Source organism: Oryzias melastigma, linkage group LG22, assembly GCF_002922805.2.
Source record: "Oryzias melastigma strain HK-1 linkage group LG22, ASM292280v2, whole genome shotgun sequence".
Taxonomy (NCBI): domain Eukaryota; kingdom Metazoa; phylum Chordata; class Actinopteri; order Beloniformes; family Adrianichthyidae; genus Oryzias; species Oryzias melastigma.
This window is the reverse complement of record NC_050533.1, coordinates 6,622,699-6,644,512: the sequence shown is the minus strand read 5'-3', so window position 1 is coordinate 6,644,512 and position 21,814 is coordinate 6,622,699. Positions and strand designations below refer to the sequence as shown.

Here is a 21,814-nt window from a genome sequence, read left to right as displayed (position 1 = left end):
AAAACAAGTGTTTTATTACAAAGTTAATTGATCCAAAGTTTAAATTTTTACAGTGTTTAATTGCAATTAAACAAAAATATTCAGTATTTTTTGTCAATTAATTAAAAAAAAAACTGGGTCTTCAACAGAGCCGCCAAATATCTCAATATCTGCAGAAAAAAACTCCTAATTTTTCCAAACACTATCAACTTGACTTCCCTCAAAAATAAAATTAGAACGCACCCTCTTAATGATGATGAGTCTTTATTTATTAATTATCAGAATTGAGAAATCTAATAGAAATAAACACCAATAAAAAGCTACTCACCAGTAACCCTAACACACAAAAAGATTGTCATTTTAAGAAAAAAAATCAAAAACTGTTGCACCAAAATATTACTAAAAACAATCAAAACTTCCTTTTCATGTGCAGTTTGATGTCCGGCCTGTCAGCCATGGACACCAAGGCGAGTGGCAGGTTAGGAGTTCTGACCATCACCTACTACCTGTGGACGACCTTCATCGCCGTCATCGTCGGCATTGTGCTGGTCCTCATCATTCATCCTGGGACGGGGTCGGAGAAGGACGGTCACCACGCCAGCACGGGGCCCGTCATGACCTCTGCCGACGCGCTGCTGGACCTCATCAGGTTAACATTCACACTTGACCGGATGAGCTGCTGTTCTGTTTGATGAAAGGTTCTCACATGACGGCGCCGACCAGAATCGAGATATTCCCGAAAGCTTATTTAGAGGAGTGAGATTTAAGGGTGAAGTTGTTTTCTTTAACTTGAAGGACACCAAGAGTTCCCATTCCTACTGAATCTTACCGTGTGAAGGCTTACAGCTGGGATTAGAGTTATATTTAGGTTCTCTGAAAAGTTCTTCTCAATGGAAACAGATTGTCCACTCCTCTCAGAACAAAGGAAAAGCCCTCTTTGTTGTTCCTGCCATTCAGGAGACTTCAGCTTTGTCTCCTGGTCGCATTATCTCTTCTTTCTAGGACAAACGTTTGTCTCTAAACGTCTCTACACAGTTACAATAAACTCTTCTCATTCAGACATGAACTGATAGAACTTTTACTGCAGAAAACTCCAAAAGTTTGAGAAAACTCATTTGTGCGAATCGATAGACGTCGACACAAGCGTTTGTGTGTTGCATTAAACAGGACTGTTGCAGCGTCACTCCCACGCAACACGCCAGCTAAGAATAAGTAGACATTATTTTGGACCGGATAAGCCCGTCCTTTCTTAGAAGCTGTGCGGTTTTACACTGACGGAGACTCAACCTGCAGCTAAATCTCAAGCTTACCGCGGGAACACCAAGGCCAGAGGCCGACTAATTCCTTTTTCCTAAATTACAACTAATTAAGTGATAAATAGGCAACATTTTTTACATTGTTTGAGCATTTTCATAGGTATCTCCTGTTACTTTCAACAATGTTCTTTTAGTTTGAAGGTCAATATCTAATGATGGATAATGTTAGCTGACTAAAACTGAAGCAAAAAATGTCACAATTTTGCTTAAAAAAGTAAAAAGTAGTCTTCATAGGGTCTACATTTTAATCAAAAAATAGACATTACAGCATCATACGTTATCCTATCAGAATCAAATCATCATCAGGTATGAAGATATTTAGATTTTTTTATTTTATTTCACAGTACCATGCATTTGAAACTTCTTATATTTCAAAAATGTTTTAAAAATGGGATCATCTGGTGAAATGGGATTGTTGAACAACATAAACCAGCATTTCAATCACGTCTCCTATCCTTGTAAAAATCAAGACAACTGAACGCATGAATGACTGTCGACACACAAGAACAAGTCGTGAGAGAATAACTGAGCGGTGACAGACTGGTCTGACTTAAGTGTGACAGAGACTGAAACTGGGAAATAATGGGGTAACCTGTAGAGGCAAATTGTTTTTGTGTTATTGTGCTATATAAATAAAAATAAATACATACATAAAACGATGGTGTAACGAGGTGGAGCCTGTGAAATAAAGGGGTAAAGATGGAGCGTGTTAAATAATGGAGTGCCCATTGACCGTTTATATCAACTGGACAAAGCAAGGTTTTGATGTCACCAAATTCATAACTTAAATAACTTGCAATAAAGAGAAAATGCCTTCAAAAAATAGAACTAGAAAGAACATATTAAGAAGAATGTATCAGAGCAAGAATGGTTATTCTGACAAATAAAATGACTGAAAAAAGAGGAAGTCGATGGGATTTTTGCCGGGTATTTCCTGGGAGGGGATTGCTGTCCATTGTTTTATAGTCTATGGGAGTAACAAAGACGAATGCTGTAAGAGAGGAGGAGCCTCCAAAATAATGGTCACAAGAACAGAACCTGTGTAATAATGGTATAAATGAGGTGGATCCTGTGAAACAATAACGTGATATTGACAACGTCTGTGAAATAATGGCAGAACAAAGGCGGAGCCTGTAAAATAATGGCGTGATGTATATGATAAGTGTGAAATATTGGCAGAACAAAGGCGGAGCCTGTAAAATAATGGAGTAACAAAGATAGAACTTGAGTAGTAATGGCGTAACAGAGGTGGAACTTGTGAAATAATCGCATGTTATAGATGAAACCTGTGAAATAATGGCAGAACAAATGTAGAGCCTGTAAAATAATGGTGTAAAAGGGATAATGTCTGCAAAAAAAAATGGCGTAACAGAGGTAGAACCTATAAAATAATGGTGTAACAGAGGTAGAACCTGTGAAATAATATCGTGATAGAGATAAAGCTTGTGAAATAATGGCAGAACAAAGGCGGAGCCTGCAAAACAATGGAGTAACAAAGATAGAACCTGAGTAGTAATGGCTAACAGAGGTGGAACCTGTGAAATAATATTTTGATAGAGATGAAGCCTGTAAAATAATGGTGTAGCAGAGGTGGAGACTGCAAAATAATGGTCTCACAATGACAGAACAGGTGTAATAATGGCGTAACAAAGGTGGAACCTCTAAAATAATGGCGTAACAGAAATAGAACCCGTGTAATAATGGTGTAACAAAGACAAAGGCCATAAAACAAGTGTAACAATCAAAGCCTGTAAAATAATGACGTAAAAGAGACTAAGTCTGTGAAATAATGGTGTAGTAGAGATGGTGTCTATGTAATGATGGTGTAACAGAGGTGGAGCCTCTATGGGGACAATGTTTGACATGTATGCTTGCTTTCTTTAACAGAAACATGATTCCATCCAACCTCATTGAAGCAACTTTTCAGCAGGTGAGTTAACAAAATGAAGCTTTGAACTCTGCAGAAATCTCAATGGTGTTTTTCACACGTCTTTGATGCTTCTTTCATTGCAGTATCGGACAGATTTGGTGCCAATTGTTCAGGCCGCAAATGAGAAAGAGTCCCAGGTCAACTATGTGTACGTAATGCCCGACTACCACAACCCTCAGCTGGGTCACCCAGTCTTCCTGGAGATCACTCCCGCACCTGACATCAAGTATAAGATCGTCCCCAGCACGAGCAAGGGCATGAATGTGTTAGGAATCGTCATCTTCTCAGCCACCATGGGTAAGACGATCCACACGAAAACCTAAACCCACTAGTTCCTAACGTAGGGGTGAACAGGGGCGTGCACATGGTTACGGAGCACCGCTGCTTTACCAAAGTACTTGTGTCTAAAAGAAATGTCAAACAAAAACAGGATTAACCAAATAAAACACACAAAAATAACACAATTTTCTCAAAGAATGTAAGTTCTTTTATTTCAATGTCATTAAAACAGCTGATTTGATTAGAAAGAAACCGTTTTAGGAAGATAGCCAACAAACAAAAGTGTGTGTGGTTGGGAGGTCATGACAACTGAAGATAATTACCAACTAATTTACATTTATGTATTAGTATTGTGAGAATATAAGATTTAAATCATGACCAGGAAGAAGAAGGAAATTAATAAAAAAAGACACATTTTCATTTTCTACATTCTTATGTTGAATATTTCACTGATTTCAGTTGTTTTATGGCTCATAAACTTTCTAAATCTACAATGTTTTTTTTCAATAATTTAACTTTAGCATTTTAGTTTGGCTTTTTTTGCCATTACTTCAATTTTTTAACTCTTTGGAATTTTTTTAATTAATATATTTTATTGTTTGCATATCTCATATTACATTGCATGTTTTATAAAATTAAATTGTATTGATTTTCAGAAAAAAATCCTGCAAACGAACATATTTTCAGTCATATTCTTCAATTATTCACTGAATTTTTGATTGAAATCTAACAAAAACTCAAGTTTTGTGTTGGAAAAGTGTTTAAAAATTGTGTTTTCATTACCATGGGCTCCAAGGAAGTTAATAATGATCAAAACATACTTCACCCTTCTTAGTTTTATAGCTAAGTAGCTTTGTCCGAGCTGACTGAAGTCAAAACATCTTTCTTTAACTTTCAGGTCTGCTGCTGGGGAAGATGGGAGATCGAGGATTACCGCTGGTCAACGTGTGCCAGTGCATCAACGAGTGTGTGATGAAGATCATCAATGCTGCCATGTGGTGAGTTTAAACTTTAGAACACAAAATGATTCTGCTGCAGAGCAGGATTAAATCTAAGAATGAAGCGTGCCACTCCACAAAGTGTCTTGGCATTTGAAGAAATTCTCTGAAACTTCACACTTTACATCTGTAGTTGATAGGGCTGTCATGATTAGGTGACTTATAAACTATTAAAATAGTTAACGACTAATTTAATAGTTGATTAGTTGTTACTTTATAGTATATGGAGTCAGAATGTAGTAAAGTTGAAAATGATATTGGCTTTCTGTTAGCTTTTTGGACTATTTTAGCATTTATTAAGGTTTTTGGAGTTTAGCAAATATTTCAGCTACATGCTAGCTATTGTGGCTAATTTATGATTTTTTTCAGTTTTTAAGGCTAATTTGGAGTACAGCTAATATTTCAGCTACATGCTAGCTATTGTGGCTAATGTAGAACTTTTTGCAGTTTTTTAGGCTAATTTAGAGTTTAGCAAATATTTCAGCTACATGCTAGCTGTTGTGGCTAATTTAGGATTTTTTCAGTTTTTTTAGGCTAATTTGGAGTTCAGCTAATATTTCAGCTACATGCTTGCTGTTTTGGCTAATTAAGGACTTTTTTCAGTTTTTTAAGCTAATTAAGAGTTTAGCAAATATTTCAGCTACATGCTAGCTATTGTGGCTAATGTAGAACTTTTTGCAGTTTTTTAGGCTAATTTAGAGTTTAGCAAATATTTCAGCTACATGCTAGCTATTGTGGCTAATTTAGGATTTTTTTAGTTTTTTTTAGGCTAATTTGGAGTTCAGCTAATATTTCAGCTACATGCTTGCTGTTTTGGCTAATTAAGGACTTTTTTCAGTTTTTCAAGCTAATTTAGAGTTTAGCAAATATTTCAGCTGTATGCTTGTTGTTTTGGCTAATTTAGAATTTTTTTTCATTTGTTTAGGCTAATATGGAGTTTAGCTCATATTTCAGCTGCATGGTAGCAATTTTCTCTAATTTGGGCTTTTTTTGTTTTTTAGGCTATTTTGGAGTTTAGCTAATATTTCTGCTGCATGCTAGCTGTTTGGGCTTATTTTGGATTTTTTTGTTTGTTTGTTTTTTGGGGTAATTTGGCATTTAACTAATATTTTAACTGGCTATCAGCTTCAGCCTTTTCAGCTATTAGCTTCAGTAATTTCAATGATCAATTTCAGTGTTTTTAGCTATCAATTTTAGCATCTTCAGCAGCCAAAATCAGCTTACAGCATTCACAAAATGCTATCTAATTTTTAGTTAGTTTAAAGCTAATGATGGCTAAAATGTGTGCTTTACATCCACTTTGATCAGTCGACTAATCGTATAAAATAATCGGTTATTAGTCGACTATTAAAATAATCGTTTGTGGCAGGACTAGTATTTGAGTAGATTTGTGATGAGAAATTGCTTTACTCAGCTACATTGGAATACATTTATTCTTGTTTTTTAATCATTTAATTTGGTAAATCAATGTAAGGTAAAGCAATGATTTAAAAATTGCTAAATTGTTTATTTGGAAAGACGCTATTTTTTTTCTTTCTGTCAATATTATTAACCCTTTAACACCAGAGCTCTAGTGTTTATGTTCTTTGATTTATTGTAACTTCTCATCCACTTTTCTTCTTCAAAATCTACTGGAATTACTTTGATTGTGTTAACGGTTAAAAAGTTACAGTATGTTAAAGATTTTATGCTTTAGCATCAGTTGTTAAAGGGTTAATCTACTATGTAATTGACTAGTTCTATTTCTAACTATCTTTTTGCTCAAATCATTTTTTCAACCTGAATTCTCACTTGAGTGGATTTTTCTTTTAACTTTCACACTGGAGACACCGTGCGCTCCAACTCTTTTGACTTTGAGCATCTAACTCTGGCATTAATCTTATATAACACCCTCTTCTTTTCTGGAGCCTGGCAACAAGGGTTTGATCCCATTCAGCCACGGGAGCATTAGTGAGGTCAGCCACTGATGCTGGACATTAAGGTCTGGCTGTGTGTTCCGACTTAATCCTTTTAGCTGAGGTTGAACAGGTCAAACTCTCACAGAATCAAGGAAAAAAACATATTTTAGGTAATATTTTTAGGTAATGTAGAGTTATTTGCTTCGAGAAATGAGATTCTGCAGAACTCACTTTTACCCTTTTTTCCCTGAATGCAGGTATTTCCCTTTCGGCATCGTGTTCCTGGTGGCAGGAAAGATCCTGGACATGCATGACCCCGCCCACTTAGGGGAGAAACTCGGCATGTACTTCATCACGGTCCTGTCCGGTCTGTTTGTCCACGGCCTCATCCTGCTACCGCTCTTCTACTTCTTCTTCACTCGCAAAAACCCCTTCGTCTACATCAGAGGGCTGCTGCAGGCTCTCGTCATCGCCTTGGCAACCTCGTCCAGGTGAGAGGAGGCCTCTCTATCTGAGGACAGCTTGACTAATTCAGGGTTCTGCAACCTGAAGCTCCGCAGCCACATGTGGTTCTGGCTCCCCTTCAATGGGGCTCCCTGGTTAAAGATGAATCATAAGTAACTATAAATTAAAGTACAAGATAAAAAAGTATGCTAACTAAGCTACATTAAACTACAGTTGAAGGGCGGGATGTATTACAAGTCAAACTAAATAGGCAGATTTTCTATTTTTTAACAAATTTAAGAATTTTAGGAGCACTTTATGGGCTAAAAATACACTATAGCTCATTTAACTAATGTTAGTTTGATAGATTTACACATTGAGATACACCAAAAATTGGAAAAATAAACACTATTTGACACTATTCTACGACAATTGCTGAATTGAGAAGATTTTATCTGCCACAGAGTGCATTTTTTAAAGGAAAATGGTGTATCCTCTGTTTAAGGTTGTTAACTGTTTCCTTCTTTGGAAAAAGTCTACTTTCTCTTCATGTTTATGTTTTATATATACAAAAAAGATTAATTCATTTACGTTTATTGTAAAAATCAGTCTCATACCTTTCTAAAAGATGAGAAAAGACTTTGTGCCAACAAGGCCAAGGGGGCAGAAAATGTGGACCAGATTAGGTTTGTCCACAGTTTCTGTGGTGGCCCCACCTGGGTTTGCCCACATTGGCTTAAGTGGACAGTCAGGAGAGAGGCTATGCTAGCCAGCTGCCGGGTGGACAGCGGCGCTCGGTAGCTCGCTAGCTCACTAGCATGCTACAGCGCAGCTTGCTACAGGGGAGGTCGCTAACTAGGTACAACATATCTTGTTAGCATGCTACAGCGCAGTTCGCTAGCACATTACAGGGGAGGTCGCTAACTAGGTACAACAGATCTTGTTAGCATGCTACAGCGCAGTTCGCTAGCTCATTACAGGGGAGGTTGCTAACTTGGTACAACAGAGCTTGCTGGCATGCTACATAGAAGCTTGCTACAATGGAGCTCGCTACAGCAAAGCTCGCTAGCTCGATGTAGCAGAACTCGCTACAGTTGAGCTTGCTAGCTTGAAACAGCAGAGCTCGCTAGCTCACTACAGAGGAACTTGTTAGCTTGTTACAGCGCAGCTTGCTAGCTTTATTCAACAGAGCTCACTAGATCGCTACTTGCTACTGTGGAGCTCGCTAGCACGCTATGCTGTCCACCAGGCAGCTGGCTAGCATAGCGAGCCTCCCCACTGAGTGCCCTCTGAAGGTGGACAAACCCAGGTGGGGCCACCGCCCACATTTTCTGCCACTTTTTAACCATATGGGGCCCACTTGGCCTTGCTGGCTAAGCAGTCGGGTTTTGCTCAGTGAGAAATTGACTCTACTAGCTCTTAATGTTGTGTGGTTTTATTTTTGAAGCTCTGCCACTCTGCCGATCACCATGAAGTGCCTCCTGGAGAACTGCGGCGTAGACCGGCAGATCGCACGCTTTGTGCTCCCTGTGGGGGCTACCATCAACATGGATGGGACGGCGTTATACGAGGCAGTGGCGGCCATCTTCATCGCTCAGGTCAATGACCACGAACTGGACTTTGGCCAGCTGGTCACTGTGAGGTGAGAACAGAACCAGAGATGTTTTTGGCAGTTCTTCATTTCCTCTGAGACCTAACCTGGCGTCTTGGTTGTCAGTATCACAGCAACAGCAGCCAGCATCGGGGCAGCCGGGATCCCTCAGGCAGGACTGGTAACCATGGTGATCGTCCTGACCTCGGTGGGGTTACCGCCCGCTGACATCTCCCTGATTGTGGCCATCGACTGGGTTCTGTGAGTCAGATACTTTCCTCATTTGCTTGATAAAAGAGGGGACTCCAGCAGCAAATTAAGGTTTTATTCTTTTTGCATTTGCAGCGATCGGTTCCGTACGATGATAAATGTTCTCGGGGACGCATTGGCTGCTGGAATCATGGCTCATTTGTGCAAAAAGGACTTTGAAAAAGCTGCTGCTGCCAAAGCCGCCTCTTCTGTCGTCAGTAGTGAACGGGTAAGAAAAAAATACCTATTTTAGAAGAATTTCCCACACATTTAAATCCTTAAAAAGTAATTATGAGATGAAATTTAGACGTCACCTTTGAAGTATTTTGATCGTTCCTCACTTTAAGCTCCAAAACCGACTTTTTGGTTTTATTCTTCAGTATCAATGATTGATTTATTAGATACTTGCTGCATTTATCTCGGTCTATGTGCATTTTTGAAGTAATCAATGATCTTGTTCTTAAAATATCATATTTGAAAGGGTTTCCTAAAGTTTAGGAATACAAGTTAGAAGTAAGCGCAAGATTACATCGGGCCATTTATAACAATAAAATAAAGTGATCTGGAGGGCCAGATCCGGCCCCCGGGCCTTGACTTTGACATGTTCTAGTGTTTCATTGTCTGATCTAAACTTTCCTTCAACACAAAACTCTTGAAACCTCACGCCTGCTGTCGTCTTGCTCCTCACAGAGGGACACGGTCATCTCCTTCGGTAACCAGAGCGTGGCGCTCTCTGATGCTCCTCTCCTCCCTCACCGCTGCGACTGCATGTTTGAGGTGGACGGAGACAACGTTCTGGAGAGACCTGTGCCCTGCTACAACCTCTGCCAAGTGTGAGACGGCGCCACAAGGCCAAAGGCACAAACCACTCCAGGCCCTTACAGCACAAGTCGAGCTGTAAAAGTTCAAAGGCTGAGCGCATCCCGGCTTCAGTCAAGTGGCTTACATGTATTTCCTGCTGAAAACAGGAACTTTCTTTACTTGATAGACTCCATTCAGTTCAGAATGGGGGAGAGAGGAGAAAACTAACTTCACATGTAACCGAAATCTCAAAAAAACTAAAGAAAAAGGAAGCGGGTCGCACCAGAGTGGATCAGCCCGTGAAGACTTTCATGGTTTGCCTGTCATGATGGAGTTGGATTGCAGGTTTGACATCGACGCTTTACTCTGCCTTAACATGACCTCGGTTCTTCTGGAAGACTTGAAAGTTAGAGAGAGGAACAGAAGCAGTTGTAGGGAATGTTAGGAGCTGCATTCAGTGCAATTTAAGCAACCTGATGTTGAGTAAATCAGAGACGTGTGATAATGACACAGAATGTTTATTTCTGCTTTTATACCAGTGCAATTACAATTTTCTAATAAAAACCTGCAGCACTTGAAACTAAAAGTGACTGGTTTCATTTTTTTCCTCTGATTGGTTCATGTACTTCATGCCTCCCCAACATGTCTGCTTTAGGTGCACATTAAAATGGTCAGAAAGAAATTTAATTAAAGTCTCAAGCGGTGTTCTATGGCCGGGGGGCACACCCCGCCCCCGCCATCCCTTCTTGGCTAAGTGGCCAGTGACGGCACCCCTCCCCCTCTTCACATGACAAATTCTGTTAAAAAAAAAACACTTTTTTCAAAATGGCGGCTTTTCTATTGGTTATATCTCCATAGCAACCATTATATTTTTTAATCGCCTGAGGGTGACGAACAGATTTATGTAGTTTTTAGAAGAATCCACAAAAACAAAATTTTTGATTTCCTTAGCAACGGAGGTTTTTTGTGAACAACGCCCACATTCATTATATGTTCATGTTGTACCGTTTTGTTCGCCTTGAGTCAAGGAATCATGTATTAAATTTTCACAATATTCTGACTAAAAATAATGCAAACAACAGAAAAGCGCCACTTTTGCGAGTTTGCCACGCTAAGAATAAAGAATTGTGCAAACAATATGGTCCTTGGAGAATAAAAAATACACTTTTTTATGGCTTATATTTAAAGAAAACTCAAAAAATTAATTAACTAGAACAGCAGGACAGACTTTTTCAAAGAAACACATAAAAACATCCTCAAAGGATGAAATTTCAACGTGATTGACTGTTACTTTTCCAGCATGAGCTTAGTGCACACTTCCTTTCCAAAAACAGAGCTAAAATTATCCAGATAGAGATCACCTTAACTGAGGTTGGCAGCTTCGGTGGGATTAATGCAACTCAAAGCCTGATGGGAAACTTTAAGGATCTCAACGGTCACCTGACAGGAGATGGACGAAGTCAGAAGTATTTTGTGAAAAGCTCAGTTTTAGCGGTTTAATCCGAGTTCACGCGCGGTGAGGAAGTCCGCTTCATAATCGTTCACCTAGAAGGTCACCACTTAGCTAACACACACGAGTGCATGTTTGACACAATTAAAAAGTGGACACTGACCACTTTTATAGCACTTGGAAGTAATATTAATTCACTCATCTTTGCTGAACTATTTAAGTTGTTGCAGAAGTATCAAAACTTCACAGTTCACAAAGATTTCTGTATCTTTTTCCCACTTCTTCTCTAAAATGTTCAGCATGTGAGGCGCCTTTAATCTTTGAAATAAAAGAAAACCTTTTGTTTTTTCCTATCTAAGGAATTTGACAAATGATAACGCTTACAGGTTTTGAAATCTTTGTGATGGTCTAGATACAAAATTTAAATATGACAAATATGCAAACTAATAAAACTTTGGAAGATCTACCAACTCTTTTGTTCTACGTTACTGGTTTTGCTGCCTGGAGGAACAGAAGCACGAACAGTTCGTTCTTGTTAAATATGAGGTACATTTCATGTCTGATTAAACTTCCAAAATGCAAAGTAAAAAAAAAAAACCTTCTGAAAAGAATGATTTTTTTAGATAAAAACTTGAGTTGTAGTCAGTCACTAAACTTTTCAATGATGATCTTACTTGAAAATATCAAAAAGTTTGGCATTTTAAAGGGACAAATACTTTTATAATCTTTGGAGTCCCAAATAAATACTGTTAATTAAATAAATAACTCATCTTTAAAATGAAACCTATTATTAAGTAACGTTTTATTAGTTTTTTTTCCCCAAGAAACTGCAATTTCACAATTATTTTATTGCACCAACTGTCTTTCCATGATGTATTTCAGGATCTATCAGTCAATTATGAGTGGGTGGAGCCTAAACCCTCAGATATACGTACTACATAGTAAAAAAATATATGAAAAATTGTGTTGTACCCCCCAAAAAAATTCTTTAGAAAATGTAAAAAGTTCAATATTCTATATAATTAATATTTTAAGTGCGGTTATGGAAGTAGTTTCCAGTTTCACAATTTAAATATTTCAAATAATATTTTTGATACTTTGAAGTTTTTTGGTTGATTTGAGCATTTTTTTTAATGGATTTGTTGATTTATGAACATTTTTGAGCTTACATTTACATTTGGGAATTTTTTGCTTTTCCTGCATGTCATTGTAAACCTTTATTAATGTTTATAGCACTCTCAGTGAGCATGGTTGTTGCAGTGGGACCTTCCACGTCTCGCTCCTTGCTTTGATCGGTTGATCTTGTGGTGGTAGCGTCCTGAGGGCGGTGATCGGTGGCAGACAGGTCCCAAAATATGGTTCCTCCACTTCAGTGTTAAGCTATGCATCATTTTTTTATTATATGGTAGCAGGAATCTTTTGGGTTTTATATGTATGAAAAGAGCTTTACAAATAAAGTTAGATTTGATTATTAAGTTGGACTTTTATACTAGAGTGAGAATGTATTTTTAAGATTTAAAGGAGGACAAAACAGTCCCACAATAACTTCTGTTGAAGTTGGCAAAAACGATGGTTTGGCTCCCCCTGCTGGTGGAAAAACGCCAAAACATTCCATTCATTTTTAAGGCAAAATTAAAATAAGCCAGAAAAGATTCATATCTGTCATGCAAAAATGGTCAGGAAAAAATTAACAATAATTTTCTTCAGACATTGTTTTTTTCAATACTGAAAATTCACCATGGTTTATTGAAATGATTCTGTGTTATAGGACATTTAATGGACTTAACTTGGTATTAAATGCGTTCAAAACCAGGAAAACCATTAAAAACACTCCAATATCATCAAGTATCAAGGATTACACTTTCAAATAAATAAAGCCACCTCCTGTAAATGTACACTATATCCACATATAATTTAAGGCAGACTGTAGTTTATGTTGACTGCCTAGTGAAACAAACATGCTCGACTCTTTATAAAGTTTAAACAAAACTGCTGGAAAAAAAACAAACAGTAACATGTCAGTAGAAAATAAGTTGTAAAAATATAAAATGCTGCAAGAGACGACACAGATCAAGACACGTTTCTAGAACCTGCTTAAAACAAGTTGTGAAATATTGCACAAAGGCTTGTGACACCAATAAACATGTAATTTCTAAAATGAAATGCACTTCAAAATCTGAAGGGTGGGATCAAGCAGAGCAGTTCAAACTGGGTCAAACACGAATGCATTAGCAGAAATATTGCTAGAGAGGATGGTTTAAAAGCCAATTCACTGTGTTAATGCAAGCAACTGTTGAAACTAATGCCCCACTTTTGGGAAAAAGAAGCAGTGAAACAGGCGGAGAAATGTTTCACCTAAACTTGACAGAATAAAAAGCCACCATAAAAAAATAATCTCAATTTTACTGCAATATAGTTGAATTAAAATATTTAATGCTAAAGGTTTGACTACTCGGAAGCTGCAAATACACCTAAAGCAACAAGAAACTGACCATTTCTAAATCCAAATATTGATTTAAGTGATAAACTGACGTATTCAGAGATTTAAGATCATTTTTAAATTTTTGGGAAGTAAAAACGAACACGAGGCGGCTCCTTTTCCAGAACTCTGCCTACTTTGGTCCATTCAGCACTGACCGACCGTCAAACCTGAAGCACTTCTGCCTTCTGTGTCTCATCCGACATCTCTTGCAGGAACCAAGATTTGCTTTCGAAAGAATAAAAAAAGAAAGAAAAAAAATCAAATAAAACAAACCAAACAAAACTCAGCAAAATGAAATAAAATTTAATGTTTTATGTTCAAAGGGAAACAATCAAAAACAAAAGAAAAATAAGCAAATCTAAACTCAAAAGAACAAAGGCCTTTAATTCTCTTTAATCTGAGATTAACTCTTCTATTAAAAACAAATGCAAAAAGAAACAAAACGGAAAAGAACAAAAAAAAACAACTCGGATGTTGCTCCAACTCTACAACATACAGTGTCAGTACCTTTGCAAAAAGAAATCCGAATTAGTCCAAAGTCAGAGAAAACTCCGGTGGGGTTAGACGATGCCTTTGGTCCATCTAATTTCCTTTCTCTCGCTTTTGTCCCCTCGTCTTATTCTTAAGTTATAAAAAGACACTTCCTTGTTGGGGACATAAAAGCAAACATGAACCTCCGAAACATTTAAAACGTGTTGGTCAAAGGGGAACCCTCAATTTACATCACCGCTTGATATTCAGAGCAACGTCAGACAGATTCAAAGTGCTTGGCTCTTTCTTGTACTATTCTCTGGGTGGTGACAAATCATCCGTCTTCACGGGGTGATAAGGCATCTATTTCTATGTGTGAAGATCCAGGACAGACCACTGTCTTTAGAGAAATGGAGGAAGAAAGAAAGAAAAGAAACAGACAAACGAAAAGCCTTTTTCTCTGAACACTAGTTTTGCATTAAAACACTCAGAACAACGTGGAGGGTTTAGTTTCTACTTTCTGGATTCCTCGTTTCTTGCAGAGATTCATTTTTCTTCATCTAATCCTAACAACTGAACATGCAACACATACAGTATTGTAGTTTGTGAGATCACGTGACCTTTCCACCCAGCTCTAAAGGGCGTGTCCCTCAAGACCCAAAGCAAGGGTACACGAACGGGGGGAAACATTTTTGACAGGTACGAAGGCGTAGAGGACCGGCCATACCACAACAAGGAGACCGCAGCGGACGGTTTAGCCACCGCGGCTTTCACCGACACAAGCTCGACACAGCACGGCGGCCGTCCTCTACGCCCCATTGTCCGACTCCTTCTACTTGTGGCCCTTGCTGGTCTTAAAGGACACTTGCAGTATTTTATCTCCGAGCCGGTAGCCGTTCAGGCTGGCGATGGCCATGGCCGCCTCCTCGTAGTTTGTCATAGTGACGAAGCCAAAGCCCTTGCACTTGTTGGTGTTGAAATCTCGGATCACCTTGACGTTGGTGACGGCGCCGAACGGACCGAACATCTGCCACAGTATGCTCTCATCGGCATCCTGGCCCAGGTTGTAGATGAAGATGCACCAGCCGGAAGTGGAGTTTCCGGGAACTCCCACGCTTCCCATGCCGCCCATGTGATCGACGCTCATTGGGGAAAACCTGGAATCGAAGTTCAACATCAACTAATCTTGTATTTGAAAATCTCTAATGCTGCATTCACACCAAAAGGGATTTGCTCGTCATCGCAGCGTGTCAAATTTGCTGCTCGGTCCCTGAAATGTTCTCCTTAAAGGGTAACCAAACCGTAAATCAATTTTCAAGTTCAGTAAAAAAAAAAAAAAAAAAAAAAACGTTTGCATTGGATTTGTATTCTACCCACTAATAGAGTCGCTGAAAAGGTCCCTGATTGGTAGATGTGATGTGGCAGCCACGGCAGAATTTAAATATTTGAACTCTCGCCGAACCGGTCAAATCGCGCTGCTGCTAGACTCCTGCAACCGTCGTTCAAATCGCACTGCTTTGGTGGTTCCATCACGGCTTTGTGCATAACTTTGATTTATGCATAACTTTGGATGTGAGAAATGTCATGTTTTACCAGATAATATTCACAAGCTAAGTTCAAAGAGGCTAAAAAGAAAGCTCTGATGACCCAGCATTCTAGTAGCATTTAAACACATCACTCATGGTCAAGTCTTGGAGACGGGAAAAGTACTGTAACCACAAATCTGTACCTCAGATTTATGCATAAATGTAGTTTTGTAATTTTTTGGTATTTCGTAATTATTGTACTTCTACACAAAATGTATTGTATGATTTACAAATAAATTATTACGCACGCACAAGAACTACGCGCGCTTAAATCGGGGTGAGTCCGTTTTCTCTCCATACACCACCGGACCTTTGGTGTGAACGCAGCTCAACAGTCTACAGCCATGACTTTCACCGTCTCACCTGAATCTCTGTGCCTGGTGGTGTAGCGGCCCTCCAAAGCGCCTGGACTGGTTGTGGTAGAGCTGAGAGATGATCTGCGTGTTCTTCACCTGGTTGGGGTTGGCGGCAAACTTCACTGTGATGGGCTCGGTAACTCCAGGGGGCTTCTGGCCGTTCAGGTTTTTCACCGCCTCCTCGGCCTCCGCTCGCTTGTCAAAGCGGATAAAAGCCACCCCGCGAGACATTCCTTTGGGCACAAGAGAGCAGCAGATGACGGCCGTCTCCCACGCTTGTGACGGTACATTTTGCTTACCAAAAGCTGAATGGCTGAGAGGACGAGAAAGTCATTCACCTGTGGTACCTGTAGCCTGATCTACTAGGACACGAGAATTAATGATACGCCCGTAACATGAGAACATGTCCTCCACATCCTTCTGAGTCATGTTCTTAGGCAGGCCACTGATGTACAGGTTTGCATCCTTTATTGTATCTGAGCTTGGCCGTGCATATGAAACCTGACAACAGGAAGAAAAAGGAACAGCATGTTACAACCTGGAAATCAAAGCACATTAAAGGTGACTAGTTATGAAAACTATTTTTGGATGTACAGACATATCTTAAGATGATTTGTTATATTATTGTTTTGGGGACATTTCGTTTCAGGAAATGAAACTAAAATAATCTACAAATTACTTTCCAATTTGCTTTTGATTCCGATGGTCCACCTTTTGGCTTGGACCACAAATTTAAAAAAACAAAAAAAAAGTAAAACAGTTAACTTTTTTGAAATGAAAATTGCATTTATTTAAGTTTTTTCCAAAAATAAAGTAAAAATTCAGACATGTCAGGTAAGGCAGCAAGTGAAGGAGATCACTTCCTGTGGCTGACATGTTCTAGCTAGTTATCGGAGCCAGAGGAGTTATGTGAAATGACATCGTTGTTTGGAGAATTGTAGAACACCTTATGGCACGTTACCTTGATAGTTTTGGACTGTAGCCTTAGTCCATTCAGAGTACTGATAGCTCTTTCTGCATCACTAGGGTTAAGATAGTTAACAAATCCGTACCCTAAACTGTGGCCTAGAGAAAAAAAAAAAAAGGAAAACAATAAAACAAAACAAAAAAACGCATTGTTCCAAAAAATCTGCAAACAAATATAAAAAACAAAATTAAATCTTAACATGGCATTGCAAACTAAGCAAACAAACTGCCAGAATAGGAGCTTCCGTAAAAAAATCAAACAAGTCGAAAGTGGTCAAAATGACAGTAAACGTCAACTTAGAACATACCTTTTGGTTTACAAAAATAAATCAACGTTATAAAGAGTACGACAAAAACTAAGGATGCACCGAAATGACGATTGGTGGCTGAAGCTGAAGGGAAATTAAAATGCTTGGTTGAATACCAAACATAAAAGTGGATGATGAGCTTTTCATTATTTTTAAATATTGTATGAATACACTTTAGAAATGTCATCAATCGTTTACATCTCAGGTGAGCACACATCTGAGAAATACCGCCTGCTCAGTTTCATGTAACTGGTTTCAATTTACTTCATAAGCCTCAGAAAAACTGTTTTCTTCCGAACTAAACAGTCGGTCATCTCAAGCCCTGTACTGTAACTTATAGAGAATAATGCCTCGTTTCCACTGAGGGGTCCAGACCGGATCAGTCCGATCCTGATCGGTTTACAATGGTTCGAGTATTCAAGTGAGCGTTTCTGTATCTGTGCGTCACAATCAAAGACTGTGTAATCAATGGACTTAGCAACCCCTCCCTTCGCATGTTCCAAACAGGAAGTACCCGCTGGTTTGATGAAGGCCAAAGTCACACAGACTTGCACAGAGAAACTTCCAGTCCGGTCCGTTCAGTGGAAATGAGGCGCAAGCTTTTTGTTTTTAATTGACTTATTTTTTTACATTGTTTGGCTGGGAGTTCGACTTATGTGATTTTTTTTTTAGATGGCAACAATAGCTAGAAAACATTGCAGGTCTGTGTATCAGTTTTTGCTACAGAAGGAGTGCCGTTAAGTCTTAAATTGTTCAGAGAGATAAAGAATTAAACAGATTCAGTGATTTGAAGTGATATAAAGAGATAGGTTAACTTTTTTAGAAGGTTCTTTATGCTATGCCTATTTTAATAGTTGGACTAATACATTAGATTCCTCCTGTTTCATGAAGCTAAACAAGCATCAATGTGCTACAGTAGTGAAGCCTTCATTTGTCTTTATTTGCCTTTTAACATGAAATGTCCATTTTTGTTCCCTTCATTTATTAAAATTCTCTCAAAAGTGTAACTTATACTCCTGAGCGACTTTTCGTCCAAATATATTCAGTTACCAAACATTCGGTGCATCCCTAATGAAAACAACCGTTAGGCCAAACTTTTCTGGATGTTATGAGGCCAAATCACCACCATAAAACCTGAGGATTTGCATTCAAATAATGTTCTTTCAAAGGTTGCATAAGCCAGCTATTTCCGTTTAAACTACAATCTTATGAAGCGAACTGCTAGATTGTTACTGAGAACATGAGCCAATGTTTTGAGAATTGATGCTGCTAAAGCCTTGAGCTGAACACGCAGCCCTTTTAGGTTTTTTTTAAATAAAAAAATTCAAGATTGACAGCTGTTAGGTGTGAAATCTGAATCCTGTAAAAATTCATTTGAGCACAGAAACTCTTTTTGAATTGACTACAAGAAAACATCACAAGAAATGATTCTCATGGTGCCAACAACCAAAACCAAACCGAAGGTAGATTAAATAGAATTATAGACAAATTTAGCTTTTCCACCAAAAAAATGATACATTTTACACATAAACAGTGATCTGGAACGAATTTCACAATATTATTTGATCACATCAATATTTAATTAATACAAAGGAAAACAACCTACATCCACCTGACAATATAGTTCAATAATTCAAATAAATGTACCTCTGTTGGTCAATACCAACAGAGATCTACTAGGAGAACGGAATGAAGTCATAACAGGAATCTGCTTATTCCTGGTTTTACTGAAGGTAATAATTGTATTTTAAATACAGGATAAAAACAGACTATCTACTGTAAACCTGACAAAATGCTTAAGAATACTTATTTTATCACCTTTTACGGTGGCTATTATTCACCACTCAAACAGAACAAAATCAACTTTAAACTCTCATAATACTCTGGTCAAATCATCCAGCTTTAATTTGCATCTCGAGTCAGTTTACTCTGTCCAATCACTGCTTTTCACTCCAGCATACCTGCGACTTTGTCTCGAATCAGCTTGGCAGACTCCACCTCTCCAATGCTGCTGAAGAGGCTTCGCAGCTCATCCTGCGACATGCTCTGAGGCAGGTAGTTCACTATCAGGTTGGTCTTGGCGTCCTTTGGCTCATCCCCTCCCCCCATGTGGTCTTCATAACCGTTAGACATTTCATACACCTCCTGCACAGGGAGAGAAGGTCAGATTAGCATAAGTGTACTCAAATAAATATGAATTCAACACCGCCTCTCTGTTCCATTTTGAGATGGGAACAACCTGCTTTTATTTTTCACATCAAACCAAAATTAGCAAAACAATCTTTTAAGCAGAACAGAACTTCTCATCATTTACCACATAACACATGAGTTATGACTAGGGCTGCCACGATTAGACGACTAATCGACTATTGAAATAGTCGCGGACTAATTTAATATTCGATTAGTTGTTACTTTACATTATATGGAGTCAGACTGTAGAAAAGTTGAACAAAGTTGTGAGCGTTCAGCACCCCAAAAAAAACACACTTTAACATTTGAGTCAATGAGACCTAAACTTTATATTCTTGTGTGCTCCATCGTTGTGCACTCGTGTTAAGTAACGTAAAGCCGGACGTAAAACTTGCATAAGTGTGAATCAAAGAACGTAAAGTAGCTTTATGACCACAAGACCAAGTATGTTTGCAAAGAATCTCTTTTTAATTTCTCTTTATTTTCACTTATATCTATTTATGTGTAAACACTTCCAAGGTTTGAACTATTTAATGGTATATTTGGCATAGTAATTGATCAAATTAGGTTATAAACGATAGAAGAGAAATAGATAGACACTTTCCACATGATATGCCCAGCATAGTAATAAACTATCATTTTAATTGTCTTTATTTTTAGTTAGTTTAAAGTCAATGATTGTTAAGATGTGTGCTTTACATCCACTTTGTGCATGACCCAATTAGTTGATTAATCAGAAAAAAATAATCGGTGATTAGTCGACTATTAAAATACTCGTTTGTTGCAGCACTAAATTTGACTAATATTTAAAGCAGCATCAATATTCTATTGAGTGAAAGGAAGAACACTTTTTCATATATTCAAAATACTTGATCCTAATGATTACACAGTATTTACCTCAAGATTACACATTTTTTTCAGTAACTTTCAATGTGAACATTTTCCTTCTCTAAAAGAAAGACACATGTATCACTCTTCTGTAAGTTGGTCATTTACACTGGAGTGAACTGCGTCAGAGTTCACAATCCCTGACTTCAGACTGGCCAGGAATCAATTTGTTTGATTTGCACCCAAGAAGAGTTGAGATGTTAAAAATATTTAATCAAATGAGGGAATAAACTTTGATCAAAATCAAGCAACCCTAATTTGAATACACCAACAGCAGCACTTCAGTCAACTCAATTGTCACTTAGTTATAAGAAACGCAACAAAAATAGAGATGTAAAACATTTTTCACAGAGTTGTTTTGCCCATTTATTCTGTAAATTCATTTAGTTGAATTTACCATCACTTGAAAAATACAAAAAGCTAAAACGCAACTGCAGAGAAGACCTGACAGAGGTTCATTCATTCCAGGAAAGGAGAGTCTCGTTTGGTATTCTGGTGTTAGTCTGTGAGGTTGAGAGACTGATAGAAGCAGAGAACTGAGACTCGGCTGTAGTGGAAAAGGATACTGTAGAATCACCTCCATGTCAGCTTACAATTTTAAAGAATACAGTGATGTACTACAATAAGTCAATACATGGTTGTCAGATTTATAACTGCAAGTGAAATCATGCGTTTCTGCTTATCATGTCCACTACTCTATTTGTTTCTACAACCATTCTTCTCTTTCAGACAGCATTAGGACTGAAAAGGAAAAAAAAAAAAGCTTGAAAATATTTTTAATTTGACTTATTACCTCTAAAGCAAAATTGTGATTAAATAAGATGTCGCAAGAGTGCATTTGATACTTTGTCATTTTTTTATATGCAGGAAATTTAATCATGCATACGGAACTTAAAACCAACTCTTAAAAGAGCCGCATTTTCGACAGTCGGTCAAAAACTCCCATGCTGTCTGAAACAGGAGCTTTGGGTTTAATACTCACTTTTAAGTACTTATTGTGTCCTCGACGAACTGCCATGAAGACAATTCACTGCTCCTGAGGCTAAGTGGAGATAAGACAAAAATCAGATAAACAGGACTGACTAACAAGCCAACGCCCAGCCTCCAGGACACAATATTCAAACTAAATACGTCGGCCATGTTTTGGAGGAGAAATGCAAAAACTCCAAACTGTCACTCAAATATAAACAAGTGAAAGATAACTTCATAAAGTTAATGCTTTGAATGTAGAGTGTTGATATGTTTTTCTATTTGTATCTAAAAAACAAAACAAACAAAAAATAAGAATAGAAAGGGTTTTCACTGCTGTTCAATTTAACTAAAGTGGTTAAAAGTGAATTTTGTTGCGACACAAAGGATAATATAAAATCAGTGTAAACAAAAAGAACACAAAAAATAAAGAAAACACAATGAGACAGCACTCCAGTGTCAAAAAGAAAGGAATCTTGGGTTGCTTAACTATCGACGAAATTGAGGTACCTAATAAATATTTTTGCTTTTATCTAAAACAGATTTTTTTTCACAAATTGCTCATTTTGAAGTAGCAAAAACATTAAAGAACTAATTGCATGGCTACCATTTAATGTGGCATTAAAGCCCCACTCCAATCATTTTTTCATCTACTGTTAAAGA

General features: G+C 38.0%; 2 protein-coding genes across 2 annotated transcripts in view; one reads left to right on the top strand and one right to left on the bottom strand.

The window, feature by feature from the left end:
* slc1a8b (solute carrier family 1 member 8b) overlaps positions 1–10,261 on the top strand; it is a 15,748-nt gene extending 5,487 nt beyond the window's left edge. Inside the window, exons 4-11 of the mRNA XM_024267209.2 lie at positions 3,183–3,225; positions 3,309–3,522; positions 4,403–4,502; positions 6,658–6,891; positions 8,292–8,486; positions 8,562–8,696; positions 8,781–8,913; positions 9,375–10,261. Of these exons, the coding sequence (XP_024122977.1) occupies positions 3,183–3,225; positions 3,309–3,522; positions 4,403–4,502; positions 6,658–6,891; positions 8,292–8,486; positions 8,562–8,696; positions 8,781–8,913; positions 9,375–9,521 (1,201 nt within the window). The 3' untranslated portion in view covers positions 9,522–10,261. The remainder of the gene's footprint in view (positions 1–3,182; positions 3,226–3,308; positions 3,523–4,402; positions 4,503–6,657; positions 6,892–8,291; positions 8,487–8,561; positions 8,697–8,780; positions 8,914–9,374) is intronic.
* Positions 10,262–12,648: 2,387 nt separating this feature from the next.
* On the bottom strand, positions 12,649–21,224 carry elavl1a (ELAV like RNA binding protein 1a; the record flags this gene model as incomplete). The annotated part of the gene is given in 6 exon segments (XM_024267228.1): positions 12,649–15,045; positions 15,838–16,063; positions 16,169–16,331; positions 16,792–16,895; positions 19,066–19,249; positions 21,165–21,224. Coding segments are annotated over 6 exon segments (1,038 nt in total). The 3' UTR covers positions 12,649–14,720.
* Between the last annotated feature and the right edge of the window lie 590 nt (positions 21,225–21,814).